The sequence below is a fragment of the Dermacentor variabilis genome, chromosome 2 (assembly GCF_050947875.1).
Source record: "Dermacentor variabilis isolate Ectoservices chromosome 2, ASM5094787v1, whole genome shotgun sequence".
NCBI lineage: Eukaryota > Metazoa > Arthropoda > Arachnida > Ixodida > Ixodidae > Dermacentor > Dermacentor variabilis.
Genome location: NC_134569.1, coordinates 27,240,568 through 27,264,542, shown reverse-complemented (window position 1 = coordinate 27,264,542; position 23,975 = coordinate 27,240,568). Strand labels below are relative to the sequence as shown.

General features: G+C 42.1%; 1 protein-coding gene across 2 annotated transcripts in view; it reads right to left on the bottom strand.

Moving 5' to 3' along the window:
• Nucleotides 1-1,448: 1,448 nt before the first annotated feature.
• LOC142571541 (transmembrane protein 98-like) overlaps nucleotides 1,449-23,975 on the bottom strand; it is a 30,662-nt gene continuing 8,135 nt past the window's right edge. For both annotated transcript variants that reach the window (XM_075679979.1, XM_075679980.1), the window contains exons 3-6: nucleotides 18,646-18,765; nucleotides 17,418-17,627; nucleotides 15,326-15,446; nucleotides 1,449-9,035 (exon numbers count right to left, since the gene is read on the bottom strand). In XM_075679979.1, coding sequence (XP_075536094.1) covers nucleotides 8,895-9,035; nucleotides 15,326-15,446; nucleotides 17,418-17,627; nucleotides 18,646-18,765 — 592 coding nt within the window. In that variant the 3' untranslated portion in view covers nucleotides 1,449-8,894. The remainder of the gene's footprint in view (nucleotides 9,036-15,325; nucleotides 15,447-17,417; nucleotides 17,628-18,645; nucleotides 18,766-23,975) is intronic.

Here is a 23,975-nt window from a genome sequence, read left to right as displayed (position 1 = left end):
ATAAAATAAATGCTATTCCTACTATTCAAACTGGATTAAGTCGTTTTTTTTAAAATTTTTTTTAGCATGCTTAAGAAAGTGACAAGATCGGGCGACATGGTGTCAGCCTGTCTTGACGTAAAACAAAGTTCTGTGTCACTCAAGGAATCTTGCAAAAAGTCTCAGGGAAAATCTGGAAAACTCAGAGAATTTGGGAATGTCAACTTGGCAGACAACCTGATCTTTACTGCCTAATATGGATGTATTTCAGCGGCGCTGACTTAAAAGAATAAAGGAAAAGTGTGACGAAGGTGCCCTTTTGCAACTATGTTTCTTGCCAGAAAAATGGGTGTGCATTGGATTTCTAATTTGTTTAAGAGCTTTAATGTCCTTCCCATGCTAGTTTTCTATATTGTAAAGATAGAAAGTGGCGACACGTTTGATTATGGGGCATTTTAGAACAGGGCAAATGCTGCCAAATGATTCAGCGACGTATTCTTTCGGCATCTTGTTTGATTCAACCTGCCGGATAATTCGGTAAATTTCGTTGGTACTGTCATGGTTGAATTAATGGAAGTCGATTGTACTAGTACGACTGGGCATAGTGTCTACGCCTAGTTTCATATCAACTGAGCTTTTACACCAAGTAAATCTCACAAAAATAATTAAAGTGTGAAGTTTTACGTGCCAAAACCACGATCTCACTATGAGGCACGTCACAGTGGGGTACTCTGGATTAATTTTGACCACTTGGGCTTCTTTAACGTATGCCACACATTTTGTATACCACACACACTTTTGCGCTTCACCCCCGTCAAATTGTGGCCGCGGCGGCCGTGATCGAACCTGCAGTTTCGAGCTCCGCAGCGCAACACTATAGCCACTAGGCTATAGTAGAGGCTATAGTGTATAGTGTAACAGGTGCCTACACAAGACTGTTTGCGAATTATGCCTCATGGAGGAAACACTGTTACCTTATTCTGGTGTCACACGGGGCACATTCAATCGCGATCGATCCCGTTCTGGATTAAATTTTTCCATCGCAATTTCCTCCATTGTGCAGGCTGAGGAAGCCAACCCCAATAAATTCGATCCAGTTCGAAAGCATCCCGTGTGATACCAGCAGTAAAGATAAGGACGGTAGGCAGAGGGATATTTTTAAGCGCTATGTGCATATGAAAGGGTTTGGTGCAACTAGTATGTCAAATACTAGTTACGCTGCCTGGACAGGGAATTATGAGGAGGGACACAAACTGCTTTACCAGCAGAGTGGCTCATCATCATAAGCAAAATACATGGGTAGAGTGGGGCTGGCATCATCAGGCAATTCTAACTGCACCTGCACAAGCAGCACGTTCATTGTGCAGAGTTCAGATAATTTGTCAAGCACCACAAGCTTTTCTACAGCTATGACACAGATGACAATGCAAAATACTCAGGTCTGAGAAAAAGGTGAGGCACAGCATAACTTAAGGACAATGACTGCTCTTTATTTCCTGTATAGTCATTTCTTGGAACATGACAGAGCCTTACACAGTGAGTCAACATTACACTTCCACAGACCAAATCTTCCTGAACAGAAAAATGTAAGGCACCAGGTCAATAAAGTAAGTTAATGTGGGCCTGGGATTTGCACAAGTTAATTTTTACATGGCAGGATCTTTCATTGGCTCCCCACATCCACTGCTCCAGGATGCACAAGCTTGCCAAGAGCTCAATAATACTGCAAGATATGAAAATATATGCATCTGCAATATGATGTGTGTGTATACAATATGTAATATACAGGGTGTCTTTCAGCAGCTGCACAAAATTTTCTAAAATTAGGGCAATTAAATTGCAGCAACTTAAAGCTTAATATATGAGTGTCCAGGTTGGCGACCTACAGATATGGTTATGCAGTCACAAGCATAATTAACAAAGTTGATGTCTTTCTAAATTGCTGTCTCGCAGTACCATTGCTTCCAAGCAATTAAAACATACCCTCGACGTCACTTAGCCAGCCAAGATTTAGAACAAGAATGTTATTGAGGAAGCTAACAAGTGTATGTTACCTTTGTACACTTGCTGAAATTCAGAGGAAAAGAGCACCTATGGAGATCTCACCACCCCTGCCTTTCATCACGCAGCCACTGAGATCACTCCACAAGTGAGCACAGCCTGCTTTTATTATGTTTTTGTTTTGTTTTTTGCAGGAGGCCGGTTACCTTGATGCCAGAAGCACACCAAATCTACATCATTACACTGTGCACTACAAAGACATTCTCACAGATGTTAGTGGTTGTCACCATCACCACGAAAGCTCCAAGATGAAAGATACAAAATGAAAGCGAGCCAGCCACAGAGCACCTGCCCACGGGACCACATCCATGGAGGAACATGGGCAGGAGCGCCAAGCTGTCCATCTCTAATGCACTTGTTTTGTCCTACCAACGTCGCACCAACATGCCGATTCTAACTTTCTACAGCGCTGCCTTCCACTGCTTGCCTCCACTCTTCTTTGTGCCTCTGTAATATGCTCTCTCCCTTTTCTATTTCTGCTAGCTGTTATGGCTTAATGTGCCTGCAACCTTATAAGCAGGGCAGCAAGAAAAAAAAAAAAAAGATCTGTGTGTGATAATTAACAGTGTCAGCTCGACTTTGTCAGTGTGATGAAAATGCATGTCATCGAAGCCTTCTGTGTTACCTGCAGCTGGAAGAAAGCACAATAAGCTGACTGCCGTGCTGAGAGCTCAAAATACCATCAGAATTTCAAAATAATGCACGCACTGCACAGCTGTTGCTATAAGTCATGTGTTACTCTATGAAATTTTGAATTGGCAGGATGCTAGCTGGATGGCCTTACCGTGTGAGTCAGTGCTCCTGCTTATCTTACTTGGTGACTATGCCACTGGTGACTGCGGCAGGTGCGGTGACTGTAGCACATGATGTCACCGTAACCAGTGGCAGCATGGCAAACTCCTTTCTTCAAAATTTCTTCTGGCTATATAGTGCTGAGAATGGGGAATAAATTGCTCCTTGAATGCACTAGCTCTTTCAGGTAACTATATGAAGAAGCTTTAATTGCAAACACAAGTGCACAAGTTATCATTAATCTAGGGGTCACGTAAGCCAGACAACCAAACAGCAAACAAACTTCATCACAATTTAACAGTCCCAATAAAAAGTATTTGGTAGACTCAAACGCCCTGTACTGTATTATGCCAGGTGTTTCATGGAATGTTGTGTACGAGTAGTCCTGAAACTCAGTGCAGTGAAGGTTAAGAGATAATTTGTTTAGGCAACACATCTTTCATGGCCACAGACATGAAGACCATGTGAGAATCATGAATTCATGAAATAAAATTCCCTTATTATATTAGGTAACCCTAGAGGGCATGTTGCAACTTCAAAACTATGACCAGTAAAACACAAGGCATGCCAATCTGCTAGAAATTATGCACTCAGTCCTAGTTTAGAATATACATACTTTAAATTTGAGCTGGTATTGCAGTTAGCACTTTCCTGAAATGCAATCTTTCTCATAAGTAAATGTTAACTGGAAGAATAACGCCCCGTAATTCTGCCAGTCATAGAAGTGATACATTTATTTTGATTGTTACATAGGTTGTGCCAACTGCTGCTGCAAATGACATGTTGCTTTTACCCAATTAGGAGTATTCCGCTGAAAAGCCCAGGGCATTATATAAAGGTAAAATATTACAAAATGAAGCAAGAAAATAATGTACATATCTAATATTGCCAATCTAAAGGAAATACCAAATGTCATTTAACAAGTGCTTGAAGGAAGCCCTGAAACACTTTTTTAACATAAGAAAATTGCCGATCTGTTGCAGAGACTGCTGTGAACATGTGATCCAAATGTTACTTCACTGCATGAAGCAGGGAGCTTACAATCTTGTGTCAAACACAATGTCATCATGCGACATCATTGTGAGAGCATTATCAGTAATACATAGTTGCTAATTTTGAGTTAAATAAATTATTCATATATGTGTCCGCAATGTCAAAATGGCAACAATATCTTTGCACTGCTGGCCTACACATGACAATTGCGAGTAGCCGCATCTGCTGCATGTGGCCTCCGTGATAGCCTTAGCGTGCTTTTTCGCCACCAAGGCACTCAATTGTTAGGTGGGGCTTTGCCCCCTTGATTTCGCCCCTGTGTAGCTTCCAGTGCGCTAGCAGAGATGAAAAGAGAGAGAAAGCTGCTTATCGGTGCAATGACTACATTTATACTTGTCTGATCTGAGACAGTTTTATGGCATGAGATTTGTGTGATGAAGTCCTTTAATAGTGAGGCCATTCCATGATTAGCCGAAAAAGTGCTTTAGGACCTTTACAAAGTATAATGAGAAGCAAAGATACATCAGTATGAAACAGCAGGCAAAACTATGTTGATCTTTAAGGAAGAGCCACAGGAATAAATAGTATGAATATGCCAAAGGCCAGAGTGCACACCAATAAATGCACAAACACACACAAAAAAAGAATGTAATGAGTACTAAATACTCGGAAGCAATTGTAAGGAAGCTTTCTTAACATGTGCACATGTCATAATATGTTGAAAAGCAGAAGCACAATCATCTTTGTATGTGAGAACCAAAAGCAAAGTAAAACAGGTCCACTTCAAGTAAAATGTGAGTACACACAGATTCCATGACGTACGACACTAACAAAAGCGGGATACCACGCTATGTACACTTGTCTAAGGCATGTAGATAGGGCCTTGGAATGCGCAGAATTGTACATGTAGCCATACAAAATGCGGCACCACTCAATACAAGTCACTGCAATGAAATTATTGTCCTGGCCACTCCAACCTGAAAACAATATGCATTCAATAGAATACAGTCGTGCATTAACTGCTTTGTCCCTTGTGTTTGCGTTGAACTTTTGTAACTATGAATGCAACATTTCAACTAGCCCAATTAGCAGTCTTGACTCAATTAAAAAGGCAAGGCCACTTGGTTTCCATGAGTGGCCTAACTTTTCATGAGTCAAAGCCAAGGCAGCAGGAAATGTGTCATTTTAAGCGACACAAAGAGCAAATATAAAATCAGATGATGCTTGAGCTCTTTCAGTGGTTATTAAAAAAAAAAAAGAGGTGTCAGAGTAAAAAAATAAATTAAAAAAATGAAAGTGAAGGGCAAGCTTCACTGATCTCTAAAACTAGAGGCACATTTGATGACTTTGTTCTAGGACATCTTAGCATAATATTACTGCCATGAGTAGTTTCATTATTTTATTCCTTAAAAATGTTTCTCACTTTTTTTTTTACATTTAGTTTTGCATTAAGATATTTAATCACTTATTTGTGCTATTCAGTGAAAAGCCTAAAAGGCTCTCCAGTTGAACAAGTGCTCAGAAATTAGCTTTAATTAATTGTTTATTTGACAATGGTCTAATCTTGGCTGCCTATTTATGCAACCTATTTGCTATACTCAGAAGCTTCAGCTTAATGACGTGGTTTTGCTTAGCGTTTTCTCAGTCTATATTATGTTCAGAAAGTGAAGAGAGCCTGACATTTTTTAACATATCAAACAATGGCTTCTTAATATGTGAGGGAGCAGATCACTTACATGAGTGCACTTATGGGACTTAGGAAGCGAAACTGTACAGATCTTTATTAAGAAATAAAAATGCAAGTCAGATGCCAAGAACATCTATCTATCAAATAATGCCACCCTGGCTTCACAGTAAACAATGTGCACCTTGGTGACTGTAGCTGCCGAAGTTCGCCAAATATATCTGCACATTTTCAGCAAACTCCAGAAACATGTACAAAATATCACCAATGTACACACATGGTGTTTTCCACACCCCATCAGATCTATCATTTGTACTTTTTTGTAAGAGTAAATAGCTTGATCTGAAAAAAAAAAAGAAACAGCTAAGGCACAATGACTGCACATGTAAGAAAATTATGTAAGTTTATGAAATAGATGTGCTGTACTGACATATTAAAATACAGTTGAACATCGTTATAACATATCTGGCATAAAAATACTTCGTTATATCAGTTATTCATTATAAGCACATATTCACTGCATACTGATATCAGCGACAAACAGTTTTGATTTACTTTCGTTATGTCCAATAATTCATCATACTGAGTACTGCACTATATTAAACATGCTGCTCCTCATTCAGTGTAGCATGCTATAGCATAGGTGCAATGACAAGCACCTTTCTCGTACAGACACTTAGGCTGTGCAGCCCTTTGAACATGTCTATGCAAAATCAGACTCAAAAAGGTCTGCTCCACAAATCGTGATGGCTCAGGAAACTAATGCTAGTGGTGTTTTCATCACACATGCTGTCACTCACTCACAATCTCAATATAGTACATCTCAAGAATCACATGACAGTTAAAAGACACAACTGTACTACAATATCATTTCGTGGTTCACAGCTCAAACCAATAAGACTGCATCAGCTGGCAATGTACAAAGAACCACATGTGTACTGTCACCATCTTCATGTTTAGTCGCATGATGACTAGTAACATGTTGTACTTGCTTGTACTGTGACGTGTATTCATAAGCAGTATATGCCAGAAGGCAAGTTTGTTTGAATTAATTGATGCATGTCTCGGGTATGAACTGCATAGTAGTACCAACACTTATACATGCAGTGCGTCAAATTCTATCTAAGGAAATGACCATGGCTGAATTGTGTTTGTGCCAACTGTAACTTGAGATTCGACCTATATATCTCTTCGATGGTAGAAGCAACACTACTATTATCATTAAGCAAAACATTTCGCAGTTGTCAAAAAAGCCATACACTTTGGCTCATTCACACTTCTGCAAGGAATACATGAAAATTTCAGTCCAAGTAAAGCAGTCAAGAGGCTACAATATCATGAACAAAAGCCTCTGTGTCTCTGCTCATACAACATCAAGAAGGTTTATGAAAATACCACATAGCGTAATGATTAAGTCCAACAATTATCTGTTGGAAACCAGTATCTAGTGCTAGGTGCCACATTCTCGATCAACCTTCTCAGAGATTGCTAAAGATGGGAAACAAGTCACAATGGCATTTCCAGGAAGAGCATCACACAGGAACAAGTCAAGGTCTGTCTTGTCACCTCAAATTGTACTACACACTTGGCAAGTGACCACTCTCATACCAAATGCATTCCAAAACAGTCATTTTCTGTGATAATTACTTAAAAATTAAAACAATCAAGTAAAACCCTAGTGAAACATTTCTCACAGAGAAACAAAATTCTAAGATGCAGGAAACACCAGCAGCTCAAAAGCCTAGCAAAAGGTAAAGAGGCATTGTAATTTTGATTTGAAAATGGCTTATTTTTCAAAGCTGACGTTCAAGGTTTTAAAACAATCACACTGGTGTTACTAGAGACACTACCATGGCTATTGTGACTGGCAGCTGTTGTGTGCATTTACAATCAGATAGCTACTAGCTGCAAATGACGATCATAATGATTTGCCGGGGTTAGCTGCCTTATGGAGGGAGTGACATGCCATGGAAGCCAGCACACCTATAAACGAAGCTCATTATCCACGATATAAAAGATGTCTGCATAACAAACTTTTATTCCCTCTGCATATTGCACAACTTACGCCACCATTTCATGGAAAGTGCAATGTAATACGAAGGAATGTGACAGTGAAATGTGACAGGCAAATGGAAATACAATAGATGGGAAGAGTATATGGGCTTTTCACCGGGACTGTATTAACGCAACATAGCAGCCAGGAAGACAACCAAGAACGCATCACTCAAGCTCTACTGTGTAACAGCATAATGTTTCACAATAGGTGGTGTCCAAATTCACACCCCAGTGACAGTTCCCCCTGAGTAACAGAAACAGATCTCAAAGGCTATGCTTTTGCAAACTGCATGCGTCGGAAGTAACTGCAGAGCCAGAAACACGTCGTGGCCGCCATGTTTTAGACATCACCTATAGTGCAGTGAGTATAATGAGGGGAACAGAGGGGCTCAACTATTTTGTTAGCTATAACTAGATGAAGCCAGTCGACAACGAAATTCACAAGACTTCACAATAGTGAAAGCTTTTACGGACGTGACATTTTTGCTCTCAGGATGCTTGCACTTAACCCTACTGCTGCCCATTCTGCCAGTGCACTTGAGAGCAACATGACGGGAAGAAAATGATAATGGAAGGATGTCAGTGCGCAAAGACTTTCCGCGACTTCTGTGTCTGCTTGTCGAGCAGTCCCAGTGACGGCAGAATTCTAAATCAACATTCATATGCTGCTAAAATATGCTAAATATCTTTAATCCATTAAAAACTTTTCTGCAAAGAAATTCTTTAAAAAATTTGCAGATACAGTAAACAGGCATTTCTAAGGCCTGAAAGTTCGTGATGCGACTAATGCAAGGCAGATATAAGACTCATTTGTGTCAACAACAAACTGCTTACTGAATAACATTCTAAAGGTTCTCCTTCATGTTCTATAATTCAAAACGCAACAGAAGAGTTGCATAAATGCTCATTTCATAGCAAAGTCCACACTGTAGAAAACACTACAAATCACAGATGTCATTCCACTAAAGCGTGTGCAAGCTGCTTGTTGCAAATCTTTAAAAAAAGTTATACAAGAAAAATCTCATCCCAAATCAGCTAAAAAATCCAGTATTCTCAAGAAGTGAATATTTTTAGCCAGACAAGCCAAAAAGCTGCCAAGTCTGGCAGGAAATCCCCCAAAATGGCAATGCACTGATGCTGCTGGTCACTTCAGCATAAACATAGATGCAGTACTGTCTACAGACTTCATGCTAGAGCTCAGAAATACTTTGTCTAAAAAAATTACACTCTGTGACTCACCCTTAGTTGCGAGCCAAATCATATAACCATTCAACACAGGAGCAAGTTGTGAATCTAAACAGAGCAAAACAGTCAAAGGCGGCCAACAATGTCACGCTGATACATGGCGGTCAACACTTGCCCTCCATGTGGAGACGTTGCCAGTGGCCATTTGCTGCTGCACAGAAACATCACCAGCCTGCGGCATCTGCTGGCTTGTGGCATCTGCAGCGAGGCCAGCCTCACGAAGAACCTAGAACCACCAAAGAAAATATGTGCTCAGGAAACTGCCATCAATTCTAGTCTGACTGGGCAAAGAACAGCACTTGTCTCAGCCTGTTCTATGCACAAGTGCTGAATTTAGAACATCAACAGCCCCAACATGACATTTATGCTACTGATTGTTGCTCTACTCAAACCCACTAACAGCAAATGCAATAATTCCACAAGAAGCAGTCTTTATATCAGTGGTTCTTATACCTGAAGTTACCATGAAAAGACACAAAAAAGCAAAGATGATGGTGTAGGGGTTACCCTTTGTAATGATTCATATAAACTTCCATCCTCTTTAGTATTATGCAATTGGTTCAGATGAGACTGTGCTGCTATTGCCTGGATCAGTCACACAGTGCAATGGATGACAAAAAAGAAAAAAAGAAAGATCATTGCAAAATATGACCAGTCATTGCAATGAGTCATCTCTTTATTAAAGAATTGAGTGAAGGTTGCTTCCTTCCACACTAGTGTGCCTTTCCCAGATTGTCCATCAGTTCTTGTACACTTCCACAAGTGGAAAGGGGAACATGCAGGATTGAGTAACTACTAAATGTGAACAGCATAAAAGCAGCACGGGGATGAAAACGAGATGAGGCGCTATTTTCGTCCACATGTTGCTTTTGCACTGTTAACATTTATTATGGATTACAATCTAGCCCAGTCAGCCACTTTACCAAATTGTGTAACTAGGAGATGTTCATGTGTGTTAACTTGCATCCACAGCACAAAGTGTTGACTGGTGGGATGCCCATGGCTTGTGAAATGAGAAACTTGTCCTGTTACAATGTGGCATGCAAGTTTTCCAGTCCACATGTTGGTCAAAATGCTCGCAGACAAGCGCTCACTAATTACACAGCCAGCACTGCACCGAGCCATGCAGTCATCGATGCACGCTCGCATACCATCGACTTTCACCAGCTGCAGAGCTGTTCTCTAATACACAGCAATCAGTGGCTTGTTTCCCACAAACACGTTATTGCCACATCCAGGGTGTCTATCATACGCCAGCATAATAAGCAAATACTCACTCACACTCGCTCACCACTCGTGTGTACTCACACTTGTCGGTACCCACGTTCCTACTGACGCACACCCATCCTCACCAACATTCACTTGCGTTCGCAGTCACTTCTGTACATACTTACCGGTGTACACTCATACTCATACTCGCATCCACTCCTACTTACCGGCACTCATTCCTGGTCATACTCGCGTCCATTCAAATTCAACGGCACTCAACCTCGCTAATGCCCACGTCCACCCCTTCAGCGCTCACTAACACTCTGTCTCGGCCCCATGAAATGTGAGTGGAGCTCGTATCGGCCAGTGTGCTCATGAGTGAGTATGCTGACCTACGGTGTCCATTACGTAGGTATCTTTGAATTCTCTTGATTTTTACAGGTTTTCCCTGACTGTTTTATGAAAATTGTATGGTAGTCCATGACATTGTAAGTTCAGGTGCAAATAAACAAAGTGATTTTATGTCGTTTGCCAAGTTAATTTGTCAGCCAATAATTTTCTACTACACACATGATACTTGACTGAACAATGTGTTTTGTGATATTCATCCCATTTCACTGAATAATGCGTTTTATGATATTCCAACCAGCCCCCAGCCAGGCTTACACTCATAAAACCAGCTAATGATAACATTGTACTTGGAATTGTGTAGGTTCAGTTGAAAACTTGCTTCCTTCTGGCATACCATTAGACTTGTTATAACCACTGCAGCAAACAAATTCTGATTCACTGCAACCGGGTGAAAAATGTCCTTTCCTAAATTTTCTAGAACCAATAAAAATCAGGAAATTTCACATTTTCTCTGACAGTAGACACTTTGAATGGCGCAGTCTGCAATGGATGTGACTTATGCATTTCTACAGCAGAAAACATAGTGTCACCATTCTCATTATGCAGTGAGAAAGAGGACAACTGATGCGATAATTCAACTAATAGTAAACTAAACATATGAAATGGTCAGGCATGTAGTCATCACACACAGGAAAGTCTTTTTCATTATTTAAAGAATGTTTAAAAATTTTGTTCTACATCCTCCCCACTTTTCCTTCCCGCACAGTTCAAGAAGTAAATCTTTGGAGCGAACGGCTTAGACAGCATGAGCCTCTTCAAAGATCCCAAGGAAATTCCTCGTGCTGTTATTTATGTTGTGTATGCTCATTCTTTCTCATCTGCCTCTTTTCTAGCAAGTGCAGGTGACTTGACTGTTCTATCAATACAATGCTTTGGAATACGGCCGTTAGATCAGGACATAACTTCAGGGGGGACAAGGATCTCAGCGACTGAAAAATCACACAATGCTATTGATGTATTTCATAGTGCTTGTAGCATTATCTCAGAAATTTTCACACATCTTGGACTAATATTTTAGTCGTAATGGCGTTTTATATTACATCGGTGAGCTGCATTTTTACTGATGAATGCGCAAAAAAGGGACTTTTTTTATGGCGGGCAATTGGCGTACCAAGTTTCCGATTGCAGCGATCTTGGTCTTATTTGAAAGAGCCACTCTTCTCGTTTAGTTTTCGCCCCACTGCTACTCTGTGTGCTGAATGGCTATAAAGAAAAAGTCAGCAAGAAAGCTGTCCGGATACACGATTACATTTGCCAACTGAAGCCCGTGACCGTAAGCATGCCATGCCATTGGAAAATTTTCGCTGTCGTCTGCCTGGGCTGCTCCGGCGTGCAAAACTCGGCATGAAACGATGTCAAATTCAGTTTGCTACAAACTATAAATTTGCCACACAGAAGAAACGAGGAGTGTTAAACTTTTGAAAGTGCACAGTAGCTTTGGAAGATGCCTGCAATAGTTGGCTACCGTGCCGAGAGCTGCCGAAGCCTCCTCCAGTGACTGCGGAATAGGCTTAGCAAATGAACATTGTCCTGCCAGTGTGTTCATGCGGCATTCCAGCACCACAACTGCAGCCTGACGATTTAGAGAAGATGAAGGAGGATCAAGAAAAGCTGCAAGACTTTGCTTCAATGCTGGCTACTAGGCAAAAATAATATTTTCTCGCTGCCACTGCCACTGCCACACGATACAGATTGTCCGCACCAGCCAATATATCGTGAAATGAAAACACATGTAGAGCTGCACTCAAATTTCACATTAGGGAGTATCATAATCGTTGATGAATTTCTTCTTTACTTTTTTCTTGACAATGAAGGTTTCACCCTGCAGTATACGTAATGGGACATGTTCCAGAGGCATACTAGCCTGTCACAACTGGGAACATATAAATATTTCATAATATTTCTGAACTAATGAAGTTGTCAGTGTTTTCCTAAATTTTCTCAAAACAAGCTTTTTGCTCAGCATGCCTGTTTGTGGCAACAATATCTCAAGGTCTAGGACAGCTGCAGCTATAGTTTTCTTTCTTTTCTTTCTTTTTTTTTTTTGCTGTATGAAGCTAAATACATAAAACTTGAAGTGCTGCAAGCAGATTCTTTTCTTTTCCTGCATTCTTTAAAATTTGCTTTTGCTCTTATTCCCTAGTAGCCATACTATGAACACTGAACTCTGATGACCTGCTAAATTGACAATTATTGTTGGATTTGAAAACCAATTGCAGCATTTCACTCCTTCAATATTCTTCTGTCAACTCATGCATTACTATAGCTTTCTGCGCAATGTTTATATCTAATATCGCCACGAAAAATAGTAATGGACTTTTGATTATCCCACAACTATTTACTCTATCAAAAGAAAGTGCATTTTTGAAATCTGCTCAGAAAACTGAATAAGAATGTGCCTTCTAACTGAATTTGGTCTAAATTTAAGTAAGATAGCTATAATTACCATGCCCATTCAATGAGCAAAGTCTTATATTTATAGTACGATCAATAGACTCAATATCAATATCTGGGATCATCCTAAGTTAAAGTGTACAATGAACACATTCCCGTTTATAATGTTACCATTCCTTTCATTGAGTTAAAAAATGTGTAAAGATCTATACATTGATGGTATGTGCAGTCATCAAAAGAGTGATAACACAAATCATCCCTCTTGTTCTCTCAATCCATGCTTTCATTTATACCTTAGCTTGGCTTATCATGATTCATGAGCTCTTCAATGTCATTGCGCCAAGCTGTTAATCTGCTGCATTTTTCACTGGTGAGAAAACAAGGAAAGAACAATGATTGTTCTAGCTTTCTCACCAAGTTGGCTACAGTGATGCAGGGCTTGAAACTCATTTACAAAAATAGAAAAAATTGAAAAAAGGGTTACCGTTAGCTCCAACACTTGTATTCCAAATAAAGCCACTTTTGTCTGTAGACTGTACAGGATTCTTAGGAGCATGTGGGGCTGAAAGGTCAAATTTTGAGCTGACATGCCAATTCTAACAAAATTCGGCAGAAGGTGCTCCTCTCCATGCAGCCCAGTCATTATGAATGCTATGAAACTTGATTCTACCAGTATAAACGGCAGCACTGCGGTGACACAAACTGCTGCGGACAACGGCGAAAGGTGACTAGATGACGCAAGCAAACTACTGCAGCTGGCAGCGCCAGGTGCACTGATGACGTTCCGATCATTATAAGCCATCATTGCTCCTTCGCGCCTTGTCCATTCATGTCGAACCATTATGAACCGTGATCAACCATACTCCGGCGGCGCCTGCGTATTGCGTGGTCGCGCAGGCCCTATCTTGAAAGCGATCTGCAATGGAGACAGTCTCGTGTTTAAGCGAGACAGGCTGGCCCCTATCTTGACAGTAATCTGTGATGGGGGCAGAGAGGGCTGATATCTTAGTGAGCACTGTGTTATCGCCGCTTCGTTCACATTGAAGTGAGAGGCAGCATTAACTTGAATTTGCTTGCTGCTGCAGGCCCCATCTGGAAAGCGATTGTCTTATGGGCCGGGCAGATGGTTTTTCTTGTTGGGTAAATGTAGAAATGCTAACACATTTAAAACTGAATCAAAGATCTCGAAACATGCCAAGGCGCATGCAACTGATGGGTAAAAGAAAGCTTGTTTTCTTATTTTCTATCGCGCAGATTAACGGTAAGGAAACTCTGCAAGGAGCTTTCTTATATGCATAAAAATCCGAAATACACAAAATTAGAAAATGCTATTTTTGGTGGAAATTATGATTTTAGCCCCGCATCACTCCTTAATTTAAGATGATAAAATCTTTTCATTTTACACACTGAGAAAGGGCACCTGTACATTTTAGCCTTAGCCAACATGGCAGACTGAAATGACATTTTGTTTATATTGAGGCAGAGGGGTGTTGCTAGCTGTAGGCAGACCTGTCCTTATTATGAAGAGTTGCCAGCAATTTCTGCACCTGAGAGAGATTTTTCAGACGAGTCAGGGTACAGGTACATAAAAGACGGATGGATGGCTCTGCGTGAAGTGTGTCGCTTATCATAAAACATTAAGAACCAGATATAGAGCACAAGAGAAGTGTATCTATGAACCACTTAGGTCATCACTAGCACCCTTGCATGGGTTGCAATCCCTTATTTAATTCCTTTGGCTTACTAAAATAAGTAAACAATTGAGAAGCACCATTTTCATAAAACGCATTGCAGTTGAATCCATTATAATGAAGTCGAAGGTGCATCACAATTACTGAGCTGTAACCGTCACTCCAGTAGAGCTATACATGGCATAGACTTAATATACTTGCACTGTAATGGGAAACAACCAAAGACTAATTATCTGCAGGCTTGCTTTTTCAAATATAGTACTTCATCTACTTAACGACACTGTCACATGTCCACAACTTATGTGCAAAGGCAACAGAAACTTGTTGAAAGTTAGTGCTTGTCCTGTCTAGTCTTTGTCGATCGTCCTTTCCGTGCTATGCTTCCAGTGTAATCATGTATTACTAACCAGCCCAAGCCTATACTCTTCAGAAACTTCAAGTTTCTGTATATTTGTCCGTTTCTATCTCTGTCCTTGTCTGGTTGCGCTACACATTGTATCAAGAAACTTCAGCCTATGTGCTACATTTCAGACGCACTACGTGCAAGCCACCTCATGAATATTGCTGCTGTGCATCATTTCTTTCAGCTGCTAAGCTTAAGTATCACAGTATTGTGTGCACATATGAAACACCAAACAAATTAAACAGTAATTTTCTATCTCTGGCTTGCCGTTTGCAGTCAAGGTCTTGAAACGTCCAGCTACAGGCAATGAATTCACGTCTTGTGAGCTAATCACCATACCATTGCATTGGCACAGCAATAGAGGTGGGTGCAAAGAGCTTTGTGCAGTCATTATGGTGCATTGCTCACCTGAAGGTGTCCTTCAGCATGTGCCAAGTACTCATCAATCCAGCCAGGGTTGCTGGGCTGGCCACAGAAGGAACGCATCACCAATGTCAGGTGAACAACAGACAGCATCAGGGCAGTGCAACTGCAACCAGGCAACAAGGAGCAAACCAAACAATGTGCCTTCTGGTGCCCACAAGCAGTGGTGAAGTGGTACCACATATCTGCTCCACAATGTGCCAAGTGTTCTACAAATAAACTTGTACAGAGCATTTATTAGTTCATGCGACAAAAAAGGCTACTTGTTCTCTAAAATCAATGACATACAGCTAGGGTTGCCACCCTTTCCATGAAAAAAAAAATAATTAAGAAAAAGTCCGGCACCGAGAATGCGGGAAGGAGGAGGGGAAAGGTGTTTTTGCCAAAAGTGCTGTATTCAAAAATACAAATATAAAATGAAAACAAAATAAAGCGGCGATATGTCTAGTATAGTCATTGCATGGTTCAAATTAATGAAAGGCTGTATATAAAATTTGGTAGGTATTTGAACATCAAAACGTCCCAAGCGTCTCAACGCGCTTGCTTGCCCGTGAGGAGTTCATGACTCGAAGGACTGCTCAGTGCCATTCAATTCGACATTAATACTTTTTGTTTTTACTCATTTTATGCACTCGTGACGTGGCGCCACCTCCTCCCCATTCACTGCACCATTATGTGCGCAATGATGCGGTCACTAGGCATAACTTTAGTCAACAAGAACCGTGGAGCCGCCGTGGCATCGAGGAAGGGTGCTCGTCTTGCACCCCGGTGGCCCAGGTTCGATTCCCAACCAGAGTGAAATTTACCAAATTATCTTTTCAAAGCAATTAATTTATTCTGTTTACAGGAAGCTCCCTGAGAAATTTGACATCAATCAGAGCATTCTGTGACGTGCTTTTACCTCGTGTCGTCAGCCATTTTTGGTACCATCTTTTGGTCATGCCGACTACGCTGACGAATTTTTGCGTAATGGGGCATATAATGCTTTCACATTAGAACTTTGAAGCAGACAAGCAGGTATGACCAACAGCGCACTGAGCGTTGCTGCCATGTCCAGAGATGTGTGGTGCAGGAGAACAAACAATGTACATCCATTTTGCTCATGTGGCCCACATTGGTCATTCCAGCTGATGCAATAAGCACAATGTGGCTGTCAAGCAGATGTAGTATGAGAAGCGGAAGTTGCGCTTGGATTCATAGGAAAAAGCTTAGAAGAAAAAATAACTTACATTAATATTTTGTTTCCGATTAGCCACAGTGTTCTTGCATTATCCAAATAAAAAACCAACCAATTCAGATGCTGTTATTCCATTTAACCAGAAATTCCATTTAATCAATTTTTGTTTATTAAGATTTTACTGTAATAATAGGATGCACCACTCAGAATTGCAACTTTGGCTAACATGATAGTTTTACGACAGTGAACAGTTCAATGAATTAGGAACAAATGTGCTTGCAAGAATTCAGTTGTTTCCTACGTATGAACACTGGACAAAATGCTTGTGATGCATGTGCCGATTTAAGAAGCAACGGAAAACCACCAAACGGCGTGCCGGTGTGAGGATCGAACAAACAGTCAGCACTGCGAGGGAAAAAACTGGCTGCGTCGATGAAGAACAAACCAGGTGGCAACCTCACAGATAGTGGCATTGTTCTGTTGCAGTGACATAGATATTCTTTTGTATAAGATTGACACAGACGATGCATATTTCTGATTTATTTTGAACAAACCAGGCATATAATGCATGCACTTAAAAATAGTAGCAACTGCATGCATCATCAAAATGCTACACCTGTTTCTGCCTCATATACTACTACTACCTGCAGAATGCAATGACTGTGCATTTTTATTTTCAAGGATAGCAGCAAGCCACTGGTCAGGACTTGGTACAGCCTGCCTTATGCACTCTAAACAATTTTTATTCATAACATTTCCTTCTCATTATCTGTGCCCTTGTGAGTAATTGGCCTAAATAAAAATGATAATACTCTTGCAAAGATTCCAGAGGCTGAATGTTGATCTCTTGTCCTACTTGGTACATGAGGATAATTAATAAAAAGTACAATGGTGTCCTACCGTGCTTCCAGTAGCCTAGCGTCCAAGGGTGGGTACATGGCCCGCACCACGTCGTCCACCCGTGGGCCGACCCTCTGTGCAAGCTGAGCCAGCTCGGCCAGCTGCGCCTGAGTTGCTGGTCGCCGAACCGAACCCATCGAGGCAGTCACCAAGCGCTCGGTCAGCTGGTGACATGTCTTCAGAACAGCCAGGCAGTGTGGTACCAGTCCCCTGCATCACGTACATTGACACACCATGAGAGTGACAAACTTTGCATCACTCATTGTTCAAATCAAAGTTTTATTTTCGCACTAAAATGCCAGGGAGACACAGCCAGAAAGCCATCAATTGGCTTGACAAATGACTGAGCCTCGGAGTACAAGGTAGATGGGGTAAGGAACAGTAGCGAATACATATAAATATACTATAGGCATGTATGCAGGCGTAATGGCAGGGAAACAAATAGATTAAACCAGATTAGATCAGGCTAAGAGTGTCCAAGAGCACTGCATTCTTCAGACTCGTATTCAATACAGGAGACTATCACACAGCGCTGCTGCCTGTCCCCCACTTGACCACCAATACATGGGCCTAACTGAAATCATTCCTGAAGGCATTACAGTAAGCATTTATTTATTTTATTTACCTTATTCAAGAATACCCCTAAAAAGCCCTTAGATGACCGTATTACATAGGAAAACACGTATATAGTGATCATTTAATGAATGCCAACTGCTAAGTGGGACAGCAGCATGTTCAACTGTACATTGTACTGAACTGAAAGCATTGCCAAAAGTGAAAAATAAAAAATACAGCACCAGCATAGATGAGAAATGTGACCACACTGCTGAGAAGCACATCAGTGAGGAATAAAGACAGCGACAAAGTTATCGCTGACCATCTGACCATCAACTAGACATGCTATATGCTGCACTAACTTTTGATAGGTGTAAAACACAATAACCATGGCAACCGGCAGAGGAATGTTGCAACAGCCAATGACAGCATAGGTGAACTTGTAGGAAAATAAGTAACAAAATAAAGCAGCGATATTTTCAATGCCCACAGATACACTACATAAAACTGACAGCAATAACATGTTGATGATAAGCACACACACAAAAAAAGCATTCAACCCCATGCATGGGGCACAATGGCTTGAATTGTTTCACAAAGAATACCTTTTCTGCATCTTACCAAGAGGTCGAATCAAGACTAGGCATGGCTGCAGCAAAGTAGAGATACTCACGTAGCATCATCTACCCACTGCTCATCCGCTAAAATCTTCTCAATGTCCGGGTGCAAGCGAACATCATCAAGCTCCATGTCAGCTGCTTCATTCTGACTGTGGATCAGGTGTACATCAGGCCTGCATTTTGAAATAAACAGAGTGCTATATTTAAGGTGCTCTAACAGTGGCACAAATAAATCTGTTGCAACTGTCATCGTGGAGTATTGCAGGCTAGTTTTGACTGCCGAGACCTTCCTCTAATAAATGGAATGCAGAAAATTGTACCAATATTACTGCTCTATTTCCTCTGGTGCTCTTATAATCGTTAAAACAATGCTAATGAAGGCAGACACATCAAACTCCACCATGTGGAAAATCTGTCAGTATCCGGGGCAAAAGTGTGAAACTAAAAGCATGGTGACAAGTCGTAGGTTCCCTCTGTGGTACGTATGAACTCCACAAGAAAGCAGTGCTAGATGTCAGTTTGGTTAGTACTAGTTACTGAAGAACTCGTAAACAGTGCAGAAAGGGTTAAAATGAATCAAATTCTTAAGCACAAGTGCTTTTGCACTTCGCCACCATTGAAACATAGCTGTCAAGGTTAGCAATCAGAGCCACAAAGACCGTGCACATATCCATTGCTGCATTTATGTACTATCATGAGCAATATGAAAGGGAACACAGGAACGCGTGGCAAACAGCCTCGAAACAGACTCGGAGCGATAAGCGGATGGCGCTGTGAAAAACAAAGAGGGAAAGGAGGGCGCACTTCCACTAACTGTTGGCACTCCCACCATGCTGGCATTTCTACAAAGGAGCAGCTTACGTCATGGATCGTCCGACAGCCGATAAGACGTCGCCAGTGACTTACGCCGATTAATTGTCTTTTCTTTCATTCTTTCTTTTTCTTCGCGCAACTGATTGATAGTACTCTTAGACCAAGTTTGCCCTGTATTTCAAACCAATTCTTTATTTGAATCGAAGCACCCGGTTGTCAGTGGCACCTCGAACAGCGGCGGCGCTCGAACCAGTGACGACAGAGGAATAGAAGAAAAAATTTTAAAAAGAACATTGATAAACTGTCTCTCGTGCGACTTTGTTGCACGATGTTCGTTCAGAAAAATTCACGTAGCACACTGTAGCGGCCCACGCAGAGCATTCAACTCTGATTTTGTAGCCTCAAGATGCCTCGAGTGCCTCTTAAACAGCGGGAAGATATAATAGAAATGTCTAAAAGAGGTTATACGCAGCGCAATATTGCCCTCGTGACAGGCCGCCCATTGAAAACGGTCAACCGGATTATCCAGGCTTACCAAGACGAAGGACGCATAAACGATGCGCCGCACCGCAGACGACCCCGATCAACAATGAACGACCAAGACCTTTGCGTAGTGGCTGCTGTCAGCGACAAACCATTTCTAAGTGCAAAGGACGTTCGAGGTGCTCTTGGCTTGGACAACTTGAGCGACAGCACGGTACGACGAAGGCTTAGAGAAGCAGGACTGCAAAGTCGCATCGCTGCACAGAAACCTCTGCTCACCACAGCCAAGAAAGCAGCTCGCCTGAAGTTCGCTACTGAACACCGCAGCTGGAGAGAGAGAGCGAGTGGAATTATGTAGTTTTCTCTCATGAGTCTACGTTCTCGTGCCGCTGGGACCAACGAAAGAGCGTGTGGGGGACTGCAAACACACCCTTTAGTCCGCAGAATATCCAGGAGGTGGCCACCAGCGGACGCGTGTCTGTGAACGTCTGGGGGGCGATCTCCCACGAAGGCCTAGGCCCACTGGTGAGAATTGATGGGAGGTTCACCAGTGCTGCGTATTGCACTCTGCTCGAGCACCAGATGATCCCCTATGTGTTGAACGGGCCGCACCCGGATGGGTGTTATTTTTTCCAGCAGGACTTGTCTCCCTTTCACACATCGAAGGACGTGGCGCGCCTTTTGGAAGAGCGAGGGGTAATGCAACTTCAGTGGTGCGCGAAAGGTGCCGATATGAACATTATAGAGCACGTTTGGGGCCGCATGAAAGTGAACCTTTCGAAGAGGTCACTAGAATTGGCGAACTCCGACCAACTATGGGAAGCAATATAACATGAGTGGAAGCGCCTTCAGCGTGATACCGCATTCATCGAGGCTCTCTACGCGTCTCTGCCCCAAAGAATGGAGGCCGTCATTCAAGTCAACGGTGGCATGACACATTATTAGGCCACCAACGAGCAAAACAAAGGACGAGCGTAAGCTGCGGTGACGCCATTGCCTTATTTCATTTGCTGCAATATCTTTTTAATATTCGGCAAGCGCCAATAAACTTATTTTGAACTCACCCTTAAAGACCATTTTTTTCCCGATTTACAAGATCTACCATAAATCAATATCGAAGTCAGGAACAGTGCTACCTTTTGTAACGATTCGGCGCAAAAAGTTATAAGTGACGCAATATCTAACAGTGTTATCGCCGCCTGCTGGCGATGCGAAGTTCTGCACTTTGCAGACGCACGGCGGGAGTGTGAACAGTTGTTAGAACAGCGTCCCCCTTTCCACTTTGTTTCTGACGGCGACCGCTGCGCATCACCCACATAGCTGGGTCCGAGGGTGTTTTCTACGCGTTCCTGTGTTCCCTTTCATATTGCTCATAATAGCACAAATCACATGAATGCAGGGTCACAAGCTGCTAGAAAAATGCATGTGTGAATGACTGCTGTCACTTTTAATGTGCTAAATTCAGCATTGCCACATCTATGGAGAGATAGTAGAAAGGTGTTGCTCAATTACTCATCTGCTTAACTCTTGCTGCCCAGTAGCAAAGGGTAGATGCAGAACAACAAGCACTACAATATTCTGTCACAAGGAATGTCCACTTAATAATCACAATAAAGTACATGCACCAGACGCTTGCATGTCTCCATGCAACGAGAGAATGCAGCCAGTTAGGCAGTATCGCTCCGAAGAAGATATTTTCACTCACTTCATCCTTTGCTGATGTAACTCTGTCAGGCACACACCAGCATAGGTAGGCAAAATAAACTACACTCACTCAGACTCACTCTTAAAATATTTTTGTTTAGGGCTCACTTGGACTCAGATTCACCAAACTTTTACTCAGCCGGACTCACTCGGACTCAGACGTACCCAAATCATACTCAACCAGGCTCACTCAGCTCGGACTCACATCCCATGGACCCACTCGAGTTCACTCATAATCGCGGGTCAATCCCTGGGTCTCAGTGAGTCGACTCATGAGCGAGCTTGCCGACTTATGCACACAAATGGTCTAGTCGTACCACAGAAATTGGCCAATGCAAGGAGCCAAATGTGCTTAACCATTCATCAAATGCACACATGCTGCACCTCCAGCTTGTAGTAGTATCAGGTTCTTTCACAGGTTGCCTCATGTTCCAGAAAAGTGTAGCTCGCTGTAACTGGAGTTGACATGAGGTTTCATGGCAGCACTGCATTTGCTGTCTGGCTTTGAAATACTCCTCAGATTTTTAGCAGCACTAAAACAGGTCATTGTGCACAACTAAGGAACCACCAATAGTCTATTCACAGTAGCAGTGGGCTACGCTTCCCCTTGAGTAGGCAGAACATTCAGGTTAAATAATAATATGTTGCAGTGCTATCTGTTGAGATCACAATGCAACTGTTTCCAGTGTTTTTTTGTCTGGTATTTGGCTTGTGTAAGTACTCAAAATTTGTTTGTTTTTGGTAGAAGCAAGTGCGGCATGAACCTGTTAGGCTTAGCATGGTAGCTAGAACATTTGTGCTTTCAGAGAAAACACAATGCAAAAGGAACCCGAGCTCCTTTTTCTAGCATATCTTATGAAATGGATTAAAATGTGACATGTAAAAACACCTATGCCTTTCTAAGACAACAAACTTAGGGTAAATTCCGGTGTTGGCATGTCACACGATAATGTCACAGCTTGAAGCAGCAAGGCTTTAATAAACCACGAGGCACATGAAAAAAAAAAAAAAAAAACGCTGACAAGACTGGTCGCCGAGTCTGTGCTGGACATTACAGGACCCGCTTATTTCTATTGAATCTTGTGCATGAAAGACAACTGCCTAAAATAGAACATTTACAACAGATAGCAATCTTCATAAGCCAGCATAAGAAAGGCCAATAAAGAGCATCAGGAATTATTATTGGTATCCAGGCAGAGACCACTTTTGGGAGCAATATGACACAAGCAAGAAGTGACACAAGCTGCAGGGATGGTAAGAAATGTTTGGATCTTGTGCATTAGTTAGCCAGTTTCTTTCGTTTTCACTAACATACATAAACCTAAGAAAAGTTTATCAGATAAAAGAGAGAGAGAGAGAGAATATCTTTATTGAGCCTAAAGATGGTTTTATTTGCAGGAGTGGTTCCCTCTTCACGGGAATCCATTTGCCGTGTTGGCTGCGACTGCCCTCTGAACCAACATGATCTGGTCCGAGAGGCAGCAGCTGGACAGCAGCGCCTCCCACTGCTCTTGGGGGTGGGGGGTAGGGAGTAGAGGAGGCAAGACTGTATTCTATTTGCGATCTATGACAATGTGCCGGAGGGTTTCTAGCTGTTCGCAGTATTTACATAGTACTTACATTGTTCATCATATTCAGTAGGGAACATGAGATGAAGCCTCCTTGGGTGCGGGAATGTGTTCACTTGCAACAATCCGAGTGTTGTCTCTTGCGTCTTCGTGAGCTGTGGATGCAGTGGTGCGAGTGTTCTGCAGTTGATTCTGCAGTGTTGAGCGATTTCTTGGTATGTTGTCAGTCTAATGTGCTTTTCCAAGTCCTCTGGGGCCTGGTTCATAAGTTCTCGGGCCTTGGAGTGGGTGAGTTCGTTGCCCTCCAGGGAGGCGTGAGCGGGTGACCACACTATTTTAACATTTCCTTCTGGCAGCCCGGCTGTTAGTATGCGTTTAGTCATTGGTGCCACTCAGCCCGATGAAAAGCTCTTGCACACTTCTTGAGAATCAGTTATAATGACTGCTGCTGTAGTCTGTGAGGGCTAATGCCACGGCTAGTTCCTCTGCTTCCTGTGTTGTTACATCTGGTATGGCGGCGCTGACGAAGAGATCTACCTTCGTCCTCACCACGACAGCTTTGGCTCTACTGCCATGGTATGCGTCTGCATCTGTGAAGACCACCTCATGGAGGGGACCTATAAGTCTTGCTCAGAGCCTTGGCTCTTGCTTCATGCTGCCCTTGGTGGTGGGCTGGGTGCATATTTTTTGGTAAGGTATGCATCACAATGTGATGTTGCCAATCTTCTGGACACTGTCTAGGTGGTTTAGCATCTGCAGGGGAGCTCCACTTGATTTGTTTATGAACTTTCTGTCCTGTTTCAGTCATAGCCAGG